Source organism: Merops nubicus, unplaced genomic scaffold (assembly GCF_000691845.1).
Source record: "Merops nubicus isolate BGI_N331 unplaced genomic scaffold, ASM69184v1 scaffold36700, whole genome shotgun sequence".
In the NCBI taxonomy this organism is placed as follows: domain Eukaryota; kingdom Metazoa; phylum Chordata; class Aves; order Coraciiformes; family Meropidae; genus Merops; species Merops nubicus.
In genome coordinates this window covers 5,673-24,720 of record NW_008581520.1, presented here as the reverse complement: position 1 = coordinate 24,720, position 19,048 = coordinate 5,673, and the positions used below count along the sequence as shown (strand labels likewise).

The window sequence follows — 19,048 nt, the reverse complement described above, 5'->3', positions numbered from 1 at the left end:
TTTTTTTTTTTTTTAGGTTGTAGATTGCAGGATTGACAAACGTCCCATAAAATGATGAATGTTATAACAGTGCTTCTACCTAAAATATTTCACTTTAGGTCTGTAAGAGTCAATTGGAGTGTGTTAGAAAGATGGCTGTGAAAGGTGGTGGCAAGTACAAAATGCAGATGTCATCACTGCAAACCATGTTTTGTAAGTTAATGTTGGTTCCAGGCAGGTTTATTGATAAACTTCAAGGAAAATAGGATGGAGGGTTTATTTGTTTTTTGGGAGAACTGCCAGATGTCAGGTGTCTTGTTTAGAATATTGGCATTTACTAATACTTGCTTTAATTGGTAAATTGATTGCAAGGGCTGATCAGTGTCAGGGGCCTTCCCTGGGCACTCAACCCCTGCAGCTGCTGGGAACTTCAGGAGCTCTTGAAGTTGCCTGAGAAGATGGTGACTCTGCAGACCTGTCTTGCAGCAGAGATTATTCAGTGCTGTTTAATAAACTAAATTCTCCTCTTGTCCCAGTGGCCGTGGGGAGAAGGTGAGTGGCTGGTGCTGAGCCACGGCCCCGTGTGCCCCTGGAACCCTCCCCAGGGAAGCACTTTGGGCCACTCTGTCTCTGCTGGACTAAATTCTCCTCTTGTCCCAGTGGCCATGGGGAGAAGGTGAGTGGCTGGGGCTGAGCCACGGCCCTGTGTGCCCCTGGAACCCTCCCCTCCCCAGGGAAGCATGAGGAGGCTGCTCTGCTGACCACGTGTGTCACTAGCCCTGTGTGCTGTGCCACCAGCTGTGAGAAGCTGAGTGTTGGGGTTGGCTTAGGGACACTTCTTTGGGGGTGCTCCAGGTTCTGGTGTAGTTACCTGAGTCTCTTCTGAAAGGAGTCGTGGTGTGTTACAATACTGGCAAAATAATTCATTCTTCCTCGTGATCAGGGCTCTAAATGTTATTTTTCTTTGCACAGACCATGACAAGATGTTCAAGATGAGTGAGAAGATCTTGCTGCTGTGTGTTGGGGAGGCTGGGGACACTGTCCAGTTTGCAGAGTACATCCAGAAGAACGTTCAGCTCTACAAGATGCGCAACGGTGGGTGGAGGAGAAGGGTCTCTGTGGCTGGGAAGCAGAGTTAGCAGCAGGTCGAGTTCACAGCTGAATGTGGGGGGAAAGTGCTGTCCTCAGAGCTCCTCTAGCTGTAAGGGTTTGTGTGGTTTTAGTGCCAAGCAGAGATGGTAGTGAAGGCAGGATGAAGAAATCAAATTATATAGTATCAGCCAAGAGCTTTATCCAAACCCAGCTAACCTGTTTATAATGTAAATGACACAATAAAAATCCTTCTCTTAATATATCCACTACATGATAACAGTTACCAGTTTTCCTGATACACCAGACTGAGAAATCCAGGCTGTGTGCCCTCAGTATTTGAATTTTTTGAAGCTGTGTATTTTAGTGGCTTATGCAGAGAGGAGCTGTTTGGATCTTGAGGGTTCCTTTAATGCTTTCAGAGTAAACTGGAACTACACAAGTGGCACAACATTTTGTCACTCAAGAATATCTTATTTCAAAATAAGAATGGGAAGTCAGGAAGTGAAACATGACTGGCTTTGTAGTGTTATGACATGCACACGTTTCTTCCCCAGGTTATGAGTTGTCCCCTACTGCAGCTGCAAACTTCACACGCCGGAACCTGGCTGACTATCTGCGCAGTCGAGTGAGTATCAGCTGAGAGATCCTGGAAGGGCTTACAGGGAAAAAATCCTGTTTTCAGGTGATGGAGTCTGGTGAAAAAAGGCAGCAGCTGCTGGCTGGAGTGGTCAACTCACTTGGCTGAAAGGATGTTGTGTTTAACTTGTTTTGCTCCTTTAAAAAACTGATCCCATAATTTATCAATAACTGATACAACTGTAGGCTTCAGATTCCAGCCTCAGGCCCAAGAAACACTTTGTCAAAGGCTGCAGACAGTGGAGTGAATTAAGCCTCTTTGGCATGAGATAAGGTTGTCAGTCTTCATGCAAATGCTCTGAATCCGTTTAAGCTCTGAGTTAATAGAGCAAAGCTGTTTGATGTGCTTAGCCAAACAAGTCCCTTTTGTAAACAGCAACACGAGGCTGTTGGTAAGAGCCCAATCCAAGCTGGGGCTGTAGTTTCAAGTTTCTAAATTGCAGTTACTGATTTCTCTCATGGTAATGTTTTGAAAGTGTGGAAAGATGTGAGGAGCAGTCAGGCTTTGAAAGAGCCAAGGTTAGGAAGCATTTTGTGAGCCCTCTTCTCAATGTTTTATGTGAAAGAGGAGGAGGAGGAGTGGGATGTTGAGAACAAAGGTGAACATCTCTGCCAGGGGTAGGGTGTGGGATAAATGATGCTGCTGTTCTAACAGCACACTGTGCAGCCTGAAGTGCTGGTTTATGGCAGCAAATAAAAGCCAGTATGAACATCAGGGCTGTATTGTTGAGAATTACACAGGTGTAGAAGGAGACCCAGACCCTTCAAGAACTCACCTGCAGGAACAGCCTGAGATCATTGTTCTCATTTCTGACCTGGGCAGGAGCTGAAGGCAGCAAGTTCTTGGTGCAGGAACCAAATGCTTCTGGTTTCAAAGACTTGGGGCAGCTACATGGGTTGAGCATGGTTGGTGGGTGATGGTTGGCAGTGCTGCTGCTTGCTTTAGCTCGTGCTCAGGTGGGATTGGGGAGGTCTGTGTCTGTGCTGTGGAACTCTGAGCAGTTTTTGAGGTCGCTGTGAAGGAGTGATGCTGGTGCCTGGCCCAGGTGGCTGTCGGCTGCCTGGTGCTGCTGGCTCCTCTCAGGGGCATCTGACCTGCACAGATGGTGTAGGTGAGTGCAATGCCAAATGTCCTGCCCACTTAAGCAACAGCAGCTACTCCTTGTGTAGCATCTGAAGTGCCTCTAACAGGAGTAATTTGTCAGGCTCTCTGGTGAAGCTGGCCAGCAGGATGTGGCGCTGATGCGGCGCTGTCGCGCGTGCCGTGTCCCTTGAGGCCTGATCCTCCCTGTGCCTTCCTGAGCCCACGCCTGCCTTCCAGCTCACCTGCTCCAGATGGGCAGCACAGTGGGGAGGACACTGGCAGAGGCAGATGTGTTTGTTGAGTGGAGGCAGAGCCCTGTGCTGTTGCAGATGGCAGCGCCCCGGGGCACGGCGCACTCTGACACCGCCGTCACTGTGCTGATCCCTGCACTGTAGGGAGAGCTCTTTTTCTTTCATTGTGCTTAATGATTTGTTTGTGGGATGGAGAATTTGAGGATACAAACCTTGCCATCACAATCTTTTTTTTCCCCCCACGTTTTGTTACATTTTTTGTTGATTTGTGGGTTACCAGAAGGATTAACACTCTCTGTGACTATTTAAATTGCATATATAGGATTCCTGGAGGCTACTAATTTAATTACATGGATGATCAAAATACAAAATGAGAAGGTAAAGCATGCCACCATGTCCTGTTAGGAGTGGGGAAAAACATTTAGAAGTAAAAAGTTGGAGGGAAAAGTGGCAAAGTGCTTTCTCAGGCATTGTATTTTGTCGTGACCCAGCCCAGAACAGAGCTTGTTCTGCATTAATCACCATCTGCATCCCCCCTTGTGTTTTCTAGTTGGATTTCATGTATGAACCTTGTGTCTCGTGTAGTCCAGGTTCCTGCTGCCTTGGGGATGGCTGTTGTGAGCCAATGGCTTGAAGTCATTCCTTCTGTGGAAAGCATCGAGCGTAGTGACCCTGGGCTTGGAACCTGAGGCCATCATGTTACTGTGCTCTTTGCTTCTACTGAATGCTTGAAGCTGTGTTTTTTCATGACATTTCTCTTTTTAAAATATGGAGTTTATGCTCCAGAGTAGGATCTGAGAAGAACTTTTGTTGATTTGATCTTCAGGGTCCCCCTTCCAAGCCAAACCATTCTGTGATCCTGCTTATATTGCAGTTGAGGCAAACCTAGAAACTGTTTGGAGCCAGCTGGCTCTTGCATTGCTGAGCAGTGCTCTGGTTCCACTGGTCCCAGCTCCAGCCCCTCACTGGTGCACCTGCTGAGCTGTGTGCTTAGTGCATTTAACCCACTGCTGAGGCTGTGTGGTGGTGGTGACAGCAGCAGCCACCCCTGCCCCTCCAGCCACGGTGAGGTTCAGGTCCTGCTCCTGCTGCTCGGTGGAATTGCAGGTGACAGGGTCTGGCCCGAGTCCAGAGGAGCACTGGCAGCCCCTCCCTGCCTGTCCACACTTGGCAGGGTGCTTCCTCTTGCCCCCTTGCTGTGGCTTTGGCTTCCAGCAGCTGTCAGGCCGTGACACCGCCCTGCCTCCCGCTGCCCCCTGTGCTCCTCACAGCTCTGCCCTGCAGCTGCAGCATCCTGAAGAATTTCACACCCCTCTTAATTGCTGTGGTTATTTCAAATCAAACAGCAGCAAGTGCAAAGCTGCTTGGGATGAGAAATACTGCCTCTCATAGGAAGTAAGTTTGGAAGTAAAAACATCCTCTCTCCTGGAGCATCAGTCGTCCATTCATTTGGTAGCCCTTTAATCTCACCAGCCTTCTGAAGAGTTCAGACACAGGGGACACTTCACTGATATTTGAGGTTTGAGAAATTGTCTCAGACCATTAGCAGGAGAACTTCCAACTGAGAAGCAGCAGATTTGTTCAAGTCTGGGTAACACAGCTGGCTTGTGGTTGAATGTCTGATGTATGCCAATGGTGGCAATTCAAAGTCACAATAATTTGAGTGATCTCATGTCATGGCTCTTAAATATCAACGTGTGTGATGTTTCAGAATAAATAAATGATGAAATACGGGCTAATTAACTGAATACAGCTGTGTGGTAACTAGTTTCCAAATATTCTTGGATGCTTTGAAGATCAAATCACAGAATTTACAGTGGTATGTCTGATAAATATATCTCTGTAGTCTGCTTTATTCTGGTTTACTGTGTGGTGAAAGTAAAAATACAGTATCCTGTGATTTTGGGGCTTATTTTAGTGTAAATTCGCTGTGCTTAGTATCAAAATTCACTTTTTCCCATGATAATGTTTTAGCTTTCAGATGAAATTATTTGCTTATTTAATCTGTTGTTAGTTGCATCATTGTTTTTTCCTTATTTTGTTGGTTTGTTGGTGTAGGTTTTCCAGTGTTTAAGAGATATCCTGTTAGTATGATTAACTTAACAAGAAACATTATGTAAATATGAAAATACTGGAAGTGCATAAAAGCTATTTAAAAAAAAAATACAATTCCAATTCTGAGCCTACATTTAAAAATAGAGTACATGCATGTTTCATGGTCTTATGAAGTACACACCTTGGAAGATGATGTACAGGGACATCTGTAATCCTTGTGGTGGAACACTGAACCTGAAGCAGCTGGGGAGCTGAGTGCAGGAGAACTATATGGTTATGTTAATGCAGTGACCTGGTCTCTTTGGATAAGCTGTAGATATTTCTCAACCATATTTTATAGGCTCTTGGTGAAGTCATAAACAGGAATCAGAGAAGACAGCAGCTTCTCTGTGCTGCTAGAAGTGCTGCTGACATGTTGCAGTATCTAAGTAGCGTGGAGTAAAAAGAAACCAGTTCCTTAGATCTTCATGCACTTGGTCAGATTTAGCCCAATATTAAAGATCAAACTTGATACCTTCAATAAAAATCTAACTGCCAATTAGCAAGAGAGTGTAAGACTGTGTGTGACTGTTGGTGCTGTGTGTGAGCGTTCCCATGTGCTAAAATGGGCTGTGGTTGACAGTGTGACTGGGGAAAGGGCGTGTTAAATTAACAGAGAGGTTCTTACAGGCTGCAAAATGCTCACGTTGTGTTCACATGCTGACAGTAAAAACCCACAAGTTTTAGGCTGAGATGAAAGAATCTGCTGTGAAAAGATAATTGAAATTTTCTTCAGTTTGAATGTGCCGTGAAAGCTTAAAAAAAAAAAAAAGAAAAAAACAAAACCTGAAAATAAACACAAAACAAAATCCAAACCCAAACCTCCCCAGCAGTTTTCAGGAGAGGTGAGTTTTGTGTTTTTATTTGCACATTCATCTGTTCCTCCCAGCAGCCTGGTCACACTGAGCTGCAGAGCCCTCATCTCCCGCGGGCAGACCTGGGGGCGCAGAACTTGCTCAGAGGCAGTTGGGATCCCGAGGTTTGGGGCTGGCTGCCTAACCCAAGCACCATTTCTGTCTGCAGACCCCCTACCACGTGAACCTCCTCCTGGCTGGCTATGATGATGAGGATGGGCCTGCCCTCTACTACATGGACTACCTGGCGGCGCTGGCGAAAGCGCCCTTCGCGGCACACGGGTACGGGGCCTTCCTCACCCTCAGCATCCTCGACCGCTACTACAAGCCAGGTGAGTGGAGACACTGGGGAGGAAAATCCTCCTGTTAACGACTAATTAAAGGCTTAATCTGAGAGGCTGACGTCTGCTGGGTCAGGTGGTCCAGCACAGAGCTGGGTTGGACTCTGTGAGAGCAGACGTGGCTTTAACGGTTGCCTTCTGTCTTTGCTGAGATGTAATGTGAGACTACTCAGCTCCTTCGAGTGTTTTCCTGTTTGAAGCATAACAGACTGTAAGTGAAGGAAGTTTCAATTTATTCCAAAACATGAGTAGCCTTTCCTGGACCATTAGCTGCTAGAAGTCTGGTTTTAATAAATAACATTTTGATAACTTTATCTTCTATTTGCTGCTCTGTTGGCTATGACATGTACGTTATCCCAGAGAGTCAATATTCAGAGGGCAGCCCCACATCCTCTTGCTCCATGTCTTGGGTTGCCTTTCTGTGTGATCTAATGAAAACATCCAAGTGAGATGATATTCCTAGCAGGATTGTCCTCAGTGCTCTGAAGTGGTGGTGGTGAAGGTTGGTTGCTTTGGTTTACAGTTTTCTGCATGTGGGAGCTGTTGATCATAGTTCTTGGACATGTCTGTGCCTGTCTGAGGTTTTAATTTTAGGCTCACAAGCCAGTTCTTACACTGCTAAGGAGTAAACACAGCCCCATCCCCACTTTCCAGACAAGGAAATGTGCAAAGCTTGGGGTATTGTTAACCTGACATCTTTGGCTCTAGCTACAGAACTGCTTTACCCCTGTGTGCAAGGTTGAGTTTCATCTCAGAGCAGAGATGTTCACTTAGTAATACTTTCATCCATCTCCTGCAAGAGGTGTAGCTATAAATTGACAATTTTAGTCTAGTGGGACTTTTGCCTGAGCAAAAGGAATGGAACAAACTCTAGAAGCCAGTTTTGTGAGATCCACAGAGCTTAGTTGTTTCCTAGTCCTGTCCCTTGACAACTGTACTGCTCCATTTTCACCATTCCTTGTGAACAGAGGAAAAGAGTGAGCTGCAGTGCATTGTCATGGCTTGTCACCCCTGTAGAGCACTGGATTTTCTCCCAGTGGGTGTGAATAGCAGGGGCAGCACACACGTGCCTTTCCCATTATCAAAACTAATACCCAGCAGGGAGCCCAGCACTAAAACCACCCCCCGCCTCCTGGCACTGGCTGGCAGCCGGCTGGGGGCAGATGGAGCCGATTCCAGCCTGCAGTAGAGGTGGGGAGGGGGAGAGGGAGGTGGCCAGACCCCTCCCAGCCCCGGCCCCGGCCGTGGGAGGCAGAATTCATCCTGCTTCCCCCTCAGTGTGACAAATCCATTCTCAATGGCTCGTTGGAGCGCGAGGGCCGCGGGGCGGGGCGGCCTCCTGCATCTGGAAAGTGTTTGCTGGGAGCTGGGAAGGAGAGGTTTTGGTGCTCAGCTGAAAAGTTGTTTAAATTTAATAAAGTTTCTGTGGAGAGAGATGGCCTCTAATTAATTCAATCTGTGGATGTTTTCCCCTTTCAGGTATCACACGTGAGGAAGCTGTGGAGCTCCTAAAAAAATGTCTAGAGGAGGTGAGTTGCCAAACTTAGGCCCTTATGCTCCTCAGAAAGGAATGTTTGTTTGCATTCATTTGCTGATATTTTCCTGTTCCTCTTGTGGGGTTTTTTTGCTGTCTTTGCCAGGAGGGGTAATAAATGCACGTTGACCAGATGTGGAATAGCTACTGAGGAAAAGGATTTGTGGGCACTTGTGTTGTCTTAGCATGGTTCATGTCCTTCAGAACATAAACTTGAAGCTGAACTGCTTTTCTTTTGCTTCTTCCATGCTTAGCATGATACTGATGCAGTGTTTGACTCTTGCTCTTCTGTTTCTCTGAATGTAACGTGAGCTCCCTGCTGTTACTGGTGTTACACTTCTAAATGTGCTTCTCCTCCAGCCTCTCCTCAGTGCTACCTCACTGAGGTAAAGATTTGACCTTAAAGTTCACGATCAATTCTAGTGGAAACGTAACCTTGCAGATTCCCAAGGCTTTTATTGCAGGACAATATTCCTTATCTTTGTTTTTAAGAGATTGAATTGAATGTTACTGGGATGAAACATCTGGGAAAACATCAGGAAGAACTACTTCCTAAAGAGATTCTGTTTGAAGTATCTTTTTGATACATATGCTTTGTGCCTGAAGTTGTACCCCACTCTAGGCTTCTGCTTAAATTACTTCCTTGCTAACAGGCTGCTGTATTTTGCATCTCTAGCCTAGACTTGTCTAACAGGGATAGTCTTAGAAGAGAATAAACTTGCTCTAATTGATTCCTGAGCAGTGAGAAAGCCACTCCAGTTCCCAATATTCCAGGTTGCTAGAACCAGGATGGAAATGTTGATGTACAACACCATATCCCTTAAATCATGCTCTCCTCTTTATCCAGGCTTTGAATGAATCTGATTCTTTTGTCTTTTTGTCTTTTGTTGAACAGCTTCAGAAACGTTTCATCCTGAACCTGGCTTCTTTCAAGGCCCGGTTCATTGACAAAGATGGCATCCATGAAGTGGAGAACATACCCCTCCCAAAAGCCATGTCCTAACCCCTGAGATCTTTCTTCAGCAGTCTTCTTCTTTGTTCATTTTTGGTTTTTTTCTATTCATTTGAAGCACACAAGTAATGTACTGCCCTGGGAGATCAAATAAAGATTGACATTTATGTAGCCAGTTTTATCTTTTTACTCCACTGATCCTTCCTGAGAGTGTTTCAGTGAATTGTTCCATAGTGAAGGTGAAACTTGATTCACTGTTAGTGGGTGCACACTCAGGTTAGTGACCTCCCCTTCCTTTCTTATGTTTTCTTACATGTGGGAAAAACTGGTACTGCATATTCTAGATGACAATGTGCTGTCATTGTGTGGGCCTTTAGAGGTCCCTTCCAACCCAATACATTCCATGATCAGCTCTCATCATTGGAGGTCAGCAGGCACATGACAAGTGTTTAATCATCTACTTTACTCTGAAGATTTTACCAGTGTTTGCTTTCTAAAACAATAGTAATCAGGTTTTCAAAGACTTAATTTGCTTTTGTTGTACTTTGTTTCAATCTCATCCAAGTGAAAGGTGAAAGAAGAGTGTTTGAAGTAGGATGGATTTTAAAATGCTGCTATCACTTCTAACTCACCTGGCCATGGTTCTGTTGCTGGGAAGGAGTATTCTGCTGGCACAGTAGGCTCATAACTGCATTAAGTGTTTTAAGTATAAACTGATGTATCAATTGTGTGATTTTTTTCTTAATTGATGTCTCTGTATTTAAAAGTACACAAAAGCAATTCAATGAGAAATGAAACTGCAGCAGTTTTGCTAAATCTTTGCATTACTCAACTAGCTAGAGCTTTTGTTTCCATGAGAATAATCCCTGGTCTGTCTGGGTTCTAGATGATGCCTCTGTCTAAAAACTCCATTCACAGAGCAGCTTCAGAGAATTACCACGTGGCAGATACTTGCAGTCTGCCCAGAAGTGATTCTTCACTGGGGCTGCTTCCCTACCTGAATTTGCATTGAAAGAGTTAGCCTTTTAAAGTGCTCTCTTTGGGTGCCTACCTTCTGTTTGAATAAGCCTGGAAGAAGACTCCTGGAAGCAGGATGGGTGTGTACAGGATGGTGTGCAGACCATTGCATGTGTGGCATGATGTAACACCAACACTCACTGGGAAAGGTAAGGGACAGACCAAACTGTCATTACTGGTTAAAGCTGTTGATCTTAACCTCTGCAGTGTGAGAAACAGTCTCTTTGCCCCAAAATTGTCAGTTTTACTGACCAAGTAGCCCCATCCTACTGAACAGGGACAACTGGGTTGGAGACAGACTTGCTTTGTGTCACAGAAGAGATGTGCAGCTCCAGTCCCTGAGCTCATCCTGCCTCTTGAGACTGCCCTTGCTTAAATCTCATTCTTAACCAAAGTCCCATCAAGCTTTGTAGTTTAATTGTTTCCAGAGTGAGTGTAATTATCAGCTGGTTTTGCTGTAGGTATTGCTGCAATGGCTTTTATTTATGGCCAGTGGCATAAAGCTCTCTGAAGCATTTTGCTAAGATTTAAAATTTATCTTTTAGAAACCTTTTCAAACTTTTTTTACACTAAGGTCCCCAGCCTGATTATTTTTTCCTGGCAGGTCACATTCAACATGAGAGTTTGAGTGTTCTAGTTCTGTGATTGAAATCTCACCCCTTCATGTTGCATTAATGTATTTGTTTAGCTTGATATGCAGCATCTCTAATTTATTTTACGACTGATGTTGACTGTTTTTGCAGGTTTTTTGTCTCTTCTCAAAGTCCTCACTGCAGAGTGGCTGAGCTGATGTGCTGGTTTTGTCACTGCATATCAAAGCAGAGATGCCTCTGTGTTGGATGTATTTGTTACTTCAGACACCAGGACTGGGGTGTGGTGCTGTTAGAGTACGTGAGTCTGGCAGAGAATCTGCCTGGAGTTTTTATTGGCACCTATTTGCATGCAGGTGATTAATAAACATAAAACAATTATTCCCCTGCAAACACCCTTGTTGGATTCAGGTTGGAGTGGAACATATGTTTTGCCTGAGGGCAGAGACAGGATCTGAAGCCCCCATTGAGTGAAAGATTCAAGGGGTTGCATCAGAAGCCAACAGAGCAGCAACCTCTAGGAATGCATAAACACAGACCTTTATTTCAAACCAGCAGAACAAAAGAACTGGCCCACAGTGAGGTTGGACTGTAGCCCCTCATGAAGTAGATGATTTTGAGGACTTTGGGAGAGTTTACACGTTTTAAGGATGGTGTGATGCTTTTCCTGTGTAACATTGATGGCTATAGAGGTCTGCAGAGCTCGTCTTTAAATTCAGAAACATTCAGGTTCCATTTTTGATAGTAATAGGTGGAATCTGAAAGATCAGTGGTTTAAGTTTTCTATTTGCATTACTTAAGAAGGAAAGTTTCTACCTGCTTCAAGTTTAGCCTTAAAGCTCTTGGAAACCATACTTTCCCTGGAATTCAGGAATTCAAAGGTTGAACTTGATCTTAAAGGTCTTTTCCAATCTAAATGACTCTATGATTCTATGAATCCCTTTTGGAAAGAATTTACCTTTCCATTTGAAAAGCATCTGTATTTATCATGACAGGCCTCTTTCATTAGAAAACTGAGCACTGCAAGAAAATACTTTCTACTAATAGGTGTTGTTTTTTTTTTTGGTTCTTCATATTATAAAAGCTTAATGTTGTAAACCAAGGTAACATGTTCCTGGGGCACTGTGGCCACAGCGAGCTATGCTGCTTTGCCTTGCCTGGTAATTCTGACCATATGTTTCACTACCAAAGCCTCAGGGCCTAAAGAGTTAACAAGGCACTTTTTCTCGTTTTAGGTTTCCTGTTTAAAGATGGGCTCTTCCTGAGCACCGGGCATGTAACAGATCGTTGCACCAACTCATCTCCTCAAGAGCTCAGGGTTTGCTCTAGGATCGGTTTACAAGGGGAGGGAGCCTCTGTGCCTTAGGCCACGGTGTGTTGGGAGTGCTCTGCTGAAGGAAGTATGGGAGTGTAGGTGCAGCGCTCATAGATCTTTTTCTTGGTGTTAATTATACCTTTTCAAGGGAGAAAATGTGAGTTTTGTTGTGGACCTTCATGCATACTGGAAGCATCAGCCCAGAGGAGGTCCGGGGTACCCGGAGAGCAGCCTGACGTGGCCGTGCTTAGGCACAAGTTTGTGATGTTGTCAGGACAGTTCTGCAGCCCCAAAAATGACTGGGTGACTCCAAGTCATCTTGAGTGGGGAAGCTTCTCCCTGCGTGGGATGGCAATGGACTGCTGAGGACAGATGTGCTTAAACACTGAAATGGCTGAAAGGTACGAACTGCTTCACCCGCTGCCATATTCAGCTTTTCTGTGGGGGAGACAACCCCAAATTGATTCACCTCCATGTTTCCCCAGGATTTCTCCAGTCCAAGAAAGCCCCAACCTAGTTCAGTTAAACCAAGAGATGTTTCAGCTGCGGGTAGGTGAAAAGCCCTGGGCAGGGACTGGCTCTGTCTGTGTGAACCTGCAGCGTGCCTGTAGAAATTGGTGAGCCAACATAGAGACTGCACAGCAACAGAATAATCAAAGGTATAGAAGTACAGCACGTTGGGAGCAATCCTGGTCTCAGCAGTCTTTGACTTCATGGTGGAGTGATGAAACAGTTGCTGGCAGGAGCTTTGTTCTCAGCAAAATGGAGCTGTCACTCCTCAGAGTAAAGATGCAGGAACGGGAGGAGAGATCAGGCTAAACTCTCCCAAGGATGGGTTTTCATTTGCTCTTGTCCCCAGATGTGACAGTAGGTTCCTAAAAGGAGCATTAGCCAATGCCAGGGCTGAAGTGAGGGATTATGTTCACAGGACTTAGGATTTGGTTGATTCCATTTTCCAGCCTGAAGCAGGGACAGAATATTCCTTTTGTATAAAATAGTTTGACAGCTAAGGAAGGAAAAACCTCTAACTTGGCTACCTAGGAGGCACTGTCTGTATTGTCTGTAAGAAAACTTTATCCTACCTGTAAGAAGTTTATCCTTCAAGCTGGTTTTGATTCTTTTTCTTTAAAGGTTTAACCTTATAAAGAATTTCCCAGTGTTGTTATCAGTCTGCCATCAACAGTAATTAAGTGCAGGAAATTTTCATGTGAGCAGCGATCAAACTCAACTCATAAGTTGTTTTAACAGATTAAAAAAAAAAAAAAGAAATGGCAGAATTAAAATATTCAAGTGCTCTATTTCCCATGTTCTTAACTACCTTGGTTTGAGTCTGTGTACTGGCTTGCTGAGGATTATGTTAAAAATAAGTTAGTTGTCTTGAAAATGTGAAGTGACAGTTTAAGTGTTTTGTTTCTGTGCTAATGTGCAATTAGGTAGTTATCCAATAAGGTTTTCATGTAGTCTAACTCAAGACAGCTGGAAGGAATAGAGAAAACCCTTTGCTGTTGAGGAATGGTGAGAGGGGGAAGGATGTTTAAAAGGATCTGTTTCAGAATTGCCAGCATGTTCTTTTTCCCATGTAATACAGTAAAGCATTAAAGGTTAGCAAGATTTGTGAGAAATTAAATTCTACTGATCAAATCTATGGAGAGGTGAAACCAAAGTGTGGATAGATCTAAATGCCAACACATGTAATATCAGTTTGGATCTGTAACTCTAAGGCAACTGTACAAGGCAAAGCAAACCTATTAATGGAATTGTCTGAAATGGTGGCTTGGCTAACTGCAGTTTGATTTGGGTGAAGTACCTTCTGCTTGTTGGTTTCCTTGATGTCCTCAAACACTTCTGGTGTTTCTGCACAAACATGAAAATAGTTCATTTACAGGAGGCAGGTCACACTGTGTCAGTATTTTTAGGGTTATTGACAGTATCCTTCTATGCAGTACCACCAAAATCCCTGTGGGCTTAAGCAGTGCCTGGTCCCCTCTTGTGAAATACTGCACTCAAACTGCAGTAGATGTCATTACCCTGGGACCAGAGCTCCTGGGGCTGGTTGTGGAGAACCTGTGCAGCTCAGGAGCTTCTTCCCCTCAGCAGAGGGCACTGATCCTGCACACACACACACACACACACACTGCCACCTCCTCACAAACCTGTCTGGCCTCTGCAGATCCTCTGTCACAAACCCAGTGTTGTGGAGGGTGGGTTAAGGCCTTGTGCAGCAGTGGCAGGTAGGGTGTATGAGGTTGTTTCTCTCCTTGGAAGATGCACGTTTCACTTTGCACAAAGGTGGGGCAGTTGTCCCATGAAACATGAACTATCCCCCTTTTCACAAGGGAAGCTCATGACTTGCCAAAATGGCCAGGAGTAGCTGGAATCCATCCTCCACTAGTTATGAGCAGGGAAGTAAAGTACATCTTGAATATTTTTTGGGATACCATTCTCCCTTGCAAAAGTGCTCTTGCTATTCACTGCCCTGTGCTTGAAGTGAGGATGCTGAGAGTATTTTATCAGCAGCACTGCTGGGGGGAAGAGTGACAGCACCAGGCAATGCTGTTTTCAAAGAACTTTCTGTGATCCCACAGCAAAATTTGCTTAAAGCAAAAAGTCAGAAGTCTGAAATGGCTGATTTGGAATATGGAATATTAGAACACATCCAGTTGCTTTTACCCAGCAAACACTGAGGCCATGCCTGAAAGATATTGTTATGGTCCTGGCCTTAGCAGGAGAGGCACTTGTCTCTGTAATTCAGATGTCCACAGCTGGAGTGTGTGGAAATCAGAAACTTTAAAGGACATAACCACACTTTGACATCTGGGAATTGGGAAGACGTTTCCTAAGCTGTGGGATCATTTTGTGGTTTTCCTATTTTGAACAGCAGTTTCTTGAATCTTTGAAACTTCTGTTACTGAGCAAGGCCAAGTACAGGGTATAAAAGGATCTCTGAGGTTTATTTAGCACATTAAATGATAGAAAGTAAGAAATAAGGTTCAAACCTGTTTCTCTTTTTTTTTTTTATAATCATCCTTAAAGTTATATAGCTCTGAGTGGGCACCTTCAAGAAGAAAACAAAACTGGGTTCTAATTTCATGTGCCTTACAGTATTCACTCAAACCTCATGGGAAACCAGTCAAATGCTCACACTTGGGGCTTTGCTCTGGTGCCTCTGCTGTTCTGAGGTTTGTGTATTAGTTTTTACCTTGGTGTTTATTGCCCATGCTTGGATGAACCCTGGGAAGGCTGGTTGTGTGAGCACTGCCAGAGGTCAGCTTGCCTCCAGCTCAGATGTTTGCATGAGCTAGCTGGAGATTTGAGGTTAACCTCTGCTGATGTTTTCAGGAGTGTAAAGCCATAGAGCTTTGGTTTTGGTTTCCACGTTAACTCCAAAATTGTGGAGCCCTAAACCAAAAGGTTCTTTATGTATGAAAGCTGTGAAAAAGCTTATTAACACATGGCATTAATAGAAAGAAAGCTTTGCCCTGAGCTGAGCAGAGCTCGTTTTCCTCGGAGCTCTCGGCTGAATTGCTCCTTGGCTCAGCAGATTCAAAGGCACCAACAACTTTTCTTTTAAGAATACTTTAAAACAGGAATATTCCATTATTTTTTACCTTTTCAGCAAAGTCTTCAGACTTCACCAGGCAAGACCTATAGTGTGGGTTCTCTGAACTGCCTGTCTTGCAGCTGTTAGGGAAGCTGCTCCATAGGGTGGACAGGTTTCCCACCTCTCATGCCTTCCACAGCGGGATGCTTCCCAGTCTGCCTGAGTCCAGTCTCTGCCTGGTGGACATGTGGCTGTGCCACACCACAGCAGTGATGGGCTCCCTGTCCCAGGCAGAGCTGTGGATGTTCTCACTCCCATTTTGGCTCCAGAGACCTGTGCCAAACCCTGTCTGCCTCACAAAGAGATCCTGGCCGGGGCAGGGTCGGAGTTATCTGCGCTAAGAGACGGGTCTGATGTAGCCTGGTAATTATTGTGTGCTCCTGTGATGACCAAATGAGCAGGAAACTCCAAAAGGTGTAATATGCTCCTGACATGTGACAAGGCTGGGCGAGAGGAAATGAAATGAAAATGGGTCAGAAGTGGGAGGCCTGGGCTGGAGCAATTCCCCGTGGTGCCAGGGTCCATTTAAGAGTCAAAACGGCAGCGCTTTGCAAAGCAGGGTGTGAGAAGGGCTGGTGGCATTGCCTGAGCTGGGCAAACTGGCCCTTCTGCCCCTCTCCTCCTCAGCAGTCTGACCTCTCTGTGCTGCCTGCCTGCTTTGGATGTGTCCTGCCTTTGCTTTAGCAGTGAACCTGCAGGCAGCCAAGCAGGAAAAGGGCTCTGAAAGGAGGTAGCTTTTTATCATTGGAGCTAAAATAATGAACTTACAGATTATATCTTTGTCTGAAATACTGTTGAAAACACTTTTTCTTTTTTTAATTCTCATGCTAGACTTGAATTATCTGGGTTTGGATCACACCTTTTTCCCAAACTCCCTCCACAAATCACTTCAACACTGTATGTTGCATCTGTTTTCTGTGAGATGCAGGTAACTCCTTCCTTTGTAATCTGGTCTACTGAAGGAGAAATTTTAGGGTAAGATCTCTTTGCACAGTGCCTAATACAATGAGGATCTGATGTCTGGTGTCACAGCAAGGTACTACTGGAATGGAAATATAACTCCTGAAACAGGTCTGTTTATGGGATTGGATTAATAAGAAATGTTGCTCTTTTGAAAATATTTGCTGAGAAGTAAAACTGTTGGAACAGAGACATCCCTGGACAATACAGCCTGTGCAGGAAATACACAGGTAAGTCCTCTGGTCAGAATTCCATGTAGCTGTCAAGAGTAAGGTGTCCAAGGTGTCATGAGACTCTCATGAACTCCACAGTAAAAGCATGGATTATTTCAGCCACTGGTTTTCTGAAGCTTTTCCAGTAAAAACTCCATGGATCCACTTTGATCAAGTCTGTAACAGAGTAGGAGTTTGGCTATGGAAGACCTTGAGTCCAATGGAAAAAATGTGATTTACTACTTATAGTGTGCACTTGAGGAAAATTAACACCAATGTGCCATTGTGGAATTAGTAGAAGCTTCTCTGTTCTGTGAGGTAATAGAATTGCATAGAAAGATGAAATTTTGGATGTAGACAGAGGAGAATGGTGGCCTTCAGTCACACCAAGAAAATGCTGCTGCTTGGGGATTCTCTAGCCAGCGTAAGGCTCTGTACAGTAGAAAGACTCAAGGGGGACCCAAGGCACTTCTGCACAGACAGACCCATCACCAGGGGACAAGACTGTAGCATCCAGACACATCTTGACATGCCACAGAACTTCTTGACTCAGAGCAGGAGCTTGATCTTTCTCTGAACTTATTTCACACCCCTAAAAAAGCTGAGTTGTCTCCACTTAACAAATCTTTCTTTGGCTATAACCTTTGCTACTAAAACAAAGCTATCCTTAGGGGAAATGCTTCTCCATTTCAGGGTGTAATTTTAGCCTTTTCTCTGCTGAAAAGAATAAAATGAGAAGCATCTGAAGGTGTCAGGATAAAAACCTACAAAGGAGCCATCCAAAGTAGCACCAGCATCGTTTCTGCTGCCTGCCTGCCTCAGAGGTTACTGGGATGCTTCAGTGCTACGAGTATGGGGTCAAAGCTTGGGTGTCTATCCAATGTCTGGAATTATTATTGCTATTTATGGTATCCAGCTGAAAATGCAGTGATGCTCAGGTAGCCACAGTGGGAATTCTTTGCAGTATAAAGGAGGTCAGGCAGGAAGACCAAAATGATACCTTCTGGCTCAGCATGTCCAGGCTCTGTGTAATGACTGGGTTTAGGCTGTTTCTCCCCAAGTCTGTTGGGGTAATTGAGGCTGTAGTCACACACTGCACTGACACTCTGCTGTCTCTCTCAGGAGGACACTCTCACTCTGCCAGATCAATCCTCTCTGAAGCCAGCGTTGTGTCACCCTTGCAAATAACTCTTGTTTTCTTGCCTGATTTGAAAATGTTTTTGGGTTTGGTGACTTGATTCAGTTGCAGTACCAGGAAGAACATCCTTTGCTCACTGATGGTGGCTCCTGGGATTCTGTATGTAAAGTTTGGAATTTAATGAACTCTCTCATATATGAAAGAATGCATTAAGTACAGGTCAGCAAAGTCTGTTTATTGTGTTGTTTTAGCACAGAGAGCTGTTATTACCCTGTTGCTTTTAAGGCAGTCTGCTTAAAGGTAATTATTCAGTCTGTCCAAAGCCAAGCAGGATGCCAGCACCACCTCTGCTTGTAGGGGAATGATACAGAGGAGAGTCATGGTCCCATGTTAGCCTCAGTTTCCCCTTGGGACAGCTGACTGTCAGGGGATGAGGAGTTTTTCCTAATGTTCTTTTTCACTTGTCAAGGACTGTCGTGTGGTTTCCCTGGACTTGCCATTCATTCAAAATTAATTCAAAAAGGATTTATGTTTTTTTTTTTTATTCCCCTTTAGGATTGAAATTCCAGAGTGTTCTATAACAAGCGTAGAAACCATGAGCCAGAATCTATTTTTACTGCTTGACACAATCCCCTGTATTTTCCCACAATAATATTTGTAATCAGTGTGGGAATTTATACCAGTGTTGAGCCCTGAATTGTGTAAAATGCCTTTTTTTGACTCTTAAGATGGAAAGGCAAAGAACACACCAGGGGATGGCCTCGTGTGACAGTGAGGTGGGAGGGGAACCCCACTACTACCTCATTGCAAACAAGGGCTGGCTGTGCACAACCTCTGAAAGCTCTGCTCTGCTCAGGGATCTCTGTGTGCCTGCAGACATGAAGGGGTCCAAAATTTTGGGAAGCCTTAAATGCTTTTAGAAAGTTGTTCCTGCGTGACAAGTCCGTCGTTGGTCTCGAGCATCTGTGGAGGAATCAACAAGTGAATCCAAATCATCAGCCTTCCTCCCAATTACAAGGTAATTGGTGGCATCCTGGCCTCTCAGGCACCAGGCTGTCCCTCAGAAAACATTCCCTAGCCTGGCAGTTACCTCCCTTGTTTTCCTCTCTGGGTGTTTTTCCACCTGATGGATGTGGTGCATAATTGCTGTCAGCATACCCAAATCCTTTGTGTTGCTCCTGGCTCCTGTGTCTCAGAACTCCTGATATCTGGAGTGCCCTAACCTCCTCTGGTTTTCATAACATAACCACGTTATGAAATTCTATTTCACACCTGTATATTAGTGTGCACACAGGTACTTTCATCATGTATCTGAGTCTAGTTTGCTCTTGTCTGATACCATGCACCAGAGGATGTCTACAAATTGAATTATTTCAGGATAGTTACCCTAAATAACTC

General features: G+C 44.6%; 1 protein-coding gene across 1 annotated transcript; it reads left to right on the top strand.

The window, feature by feature from the left end:
* The first annotated feature begins 644 nt into the window (after window positions 1-644).
* Window positions 645-8,986, top strand: PSMB2 (proteasome (prosome, macropain) subunit, beta type, 2). Its single transcript, XM_008950288.1, has 6 exons — window positions 645-655; window positions 923-1,074; window positions 1,626-1,696; window positions 6,160-6,322; window positions 7,811-7,860; window positions 8,761-8,986. Exons 1-6 carry the CDS (start codon window positions 645-647, stop codon window positions 8,866-8,868), a joined length of 555 nt encoding a protein of 184 aa, XP_008948536.1. The 3' UTR covers window positions 8,869-8,986.
* The last annotated feature ends 10,062 nt before the right edge of the window (window positions 8,987-19,048 follow it).

Excerpts from the sequence above, each read along its gene's own strand:
- PSMB2 (XM_008950288.1), top strand. Across the intron at positions 1,697-6,159 it reads CTGACTATCTGCGCAGTCGA|ACCCCCTACCACGTGAACCT; the intron begins GTGAGTATCAGC and ends TTCTGTCTGCAG. Across the intron at positions 6,323-7,810 it reads CGACCGCTACTACAAGCCAG|GTATCACACGTGAGGAAGCT; the intron begins GTGAGTGGAGAC and ends TTCCCCTTTCAG.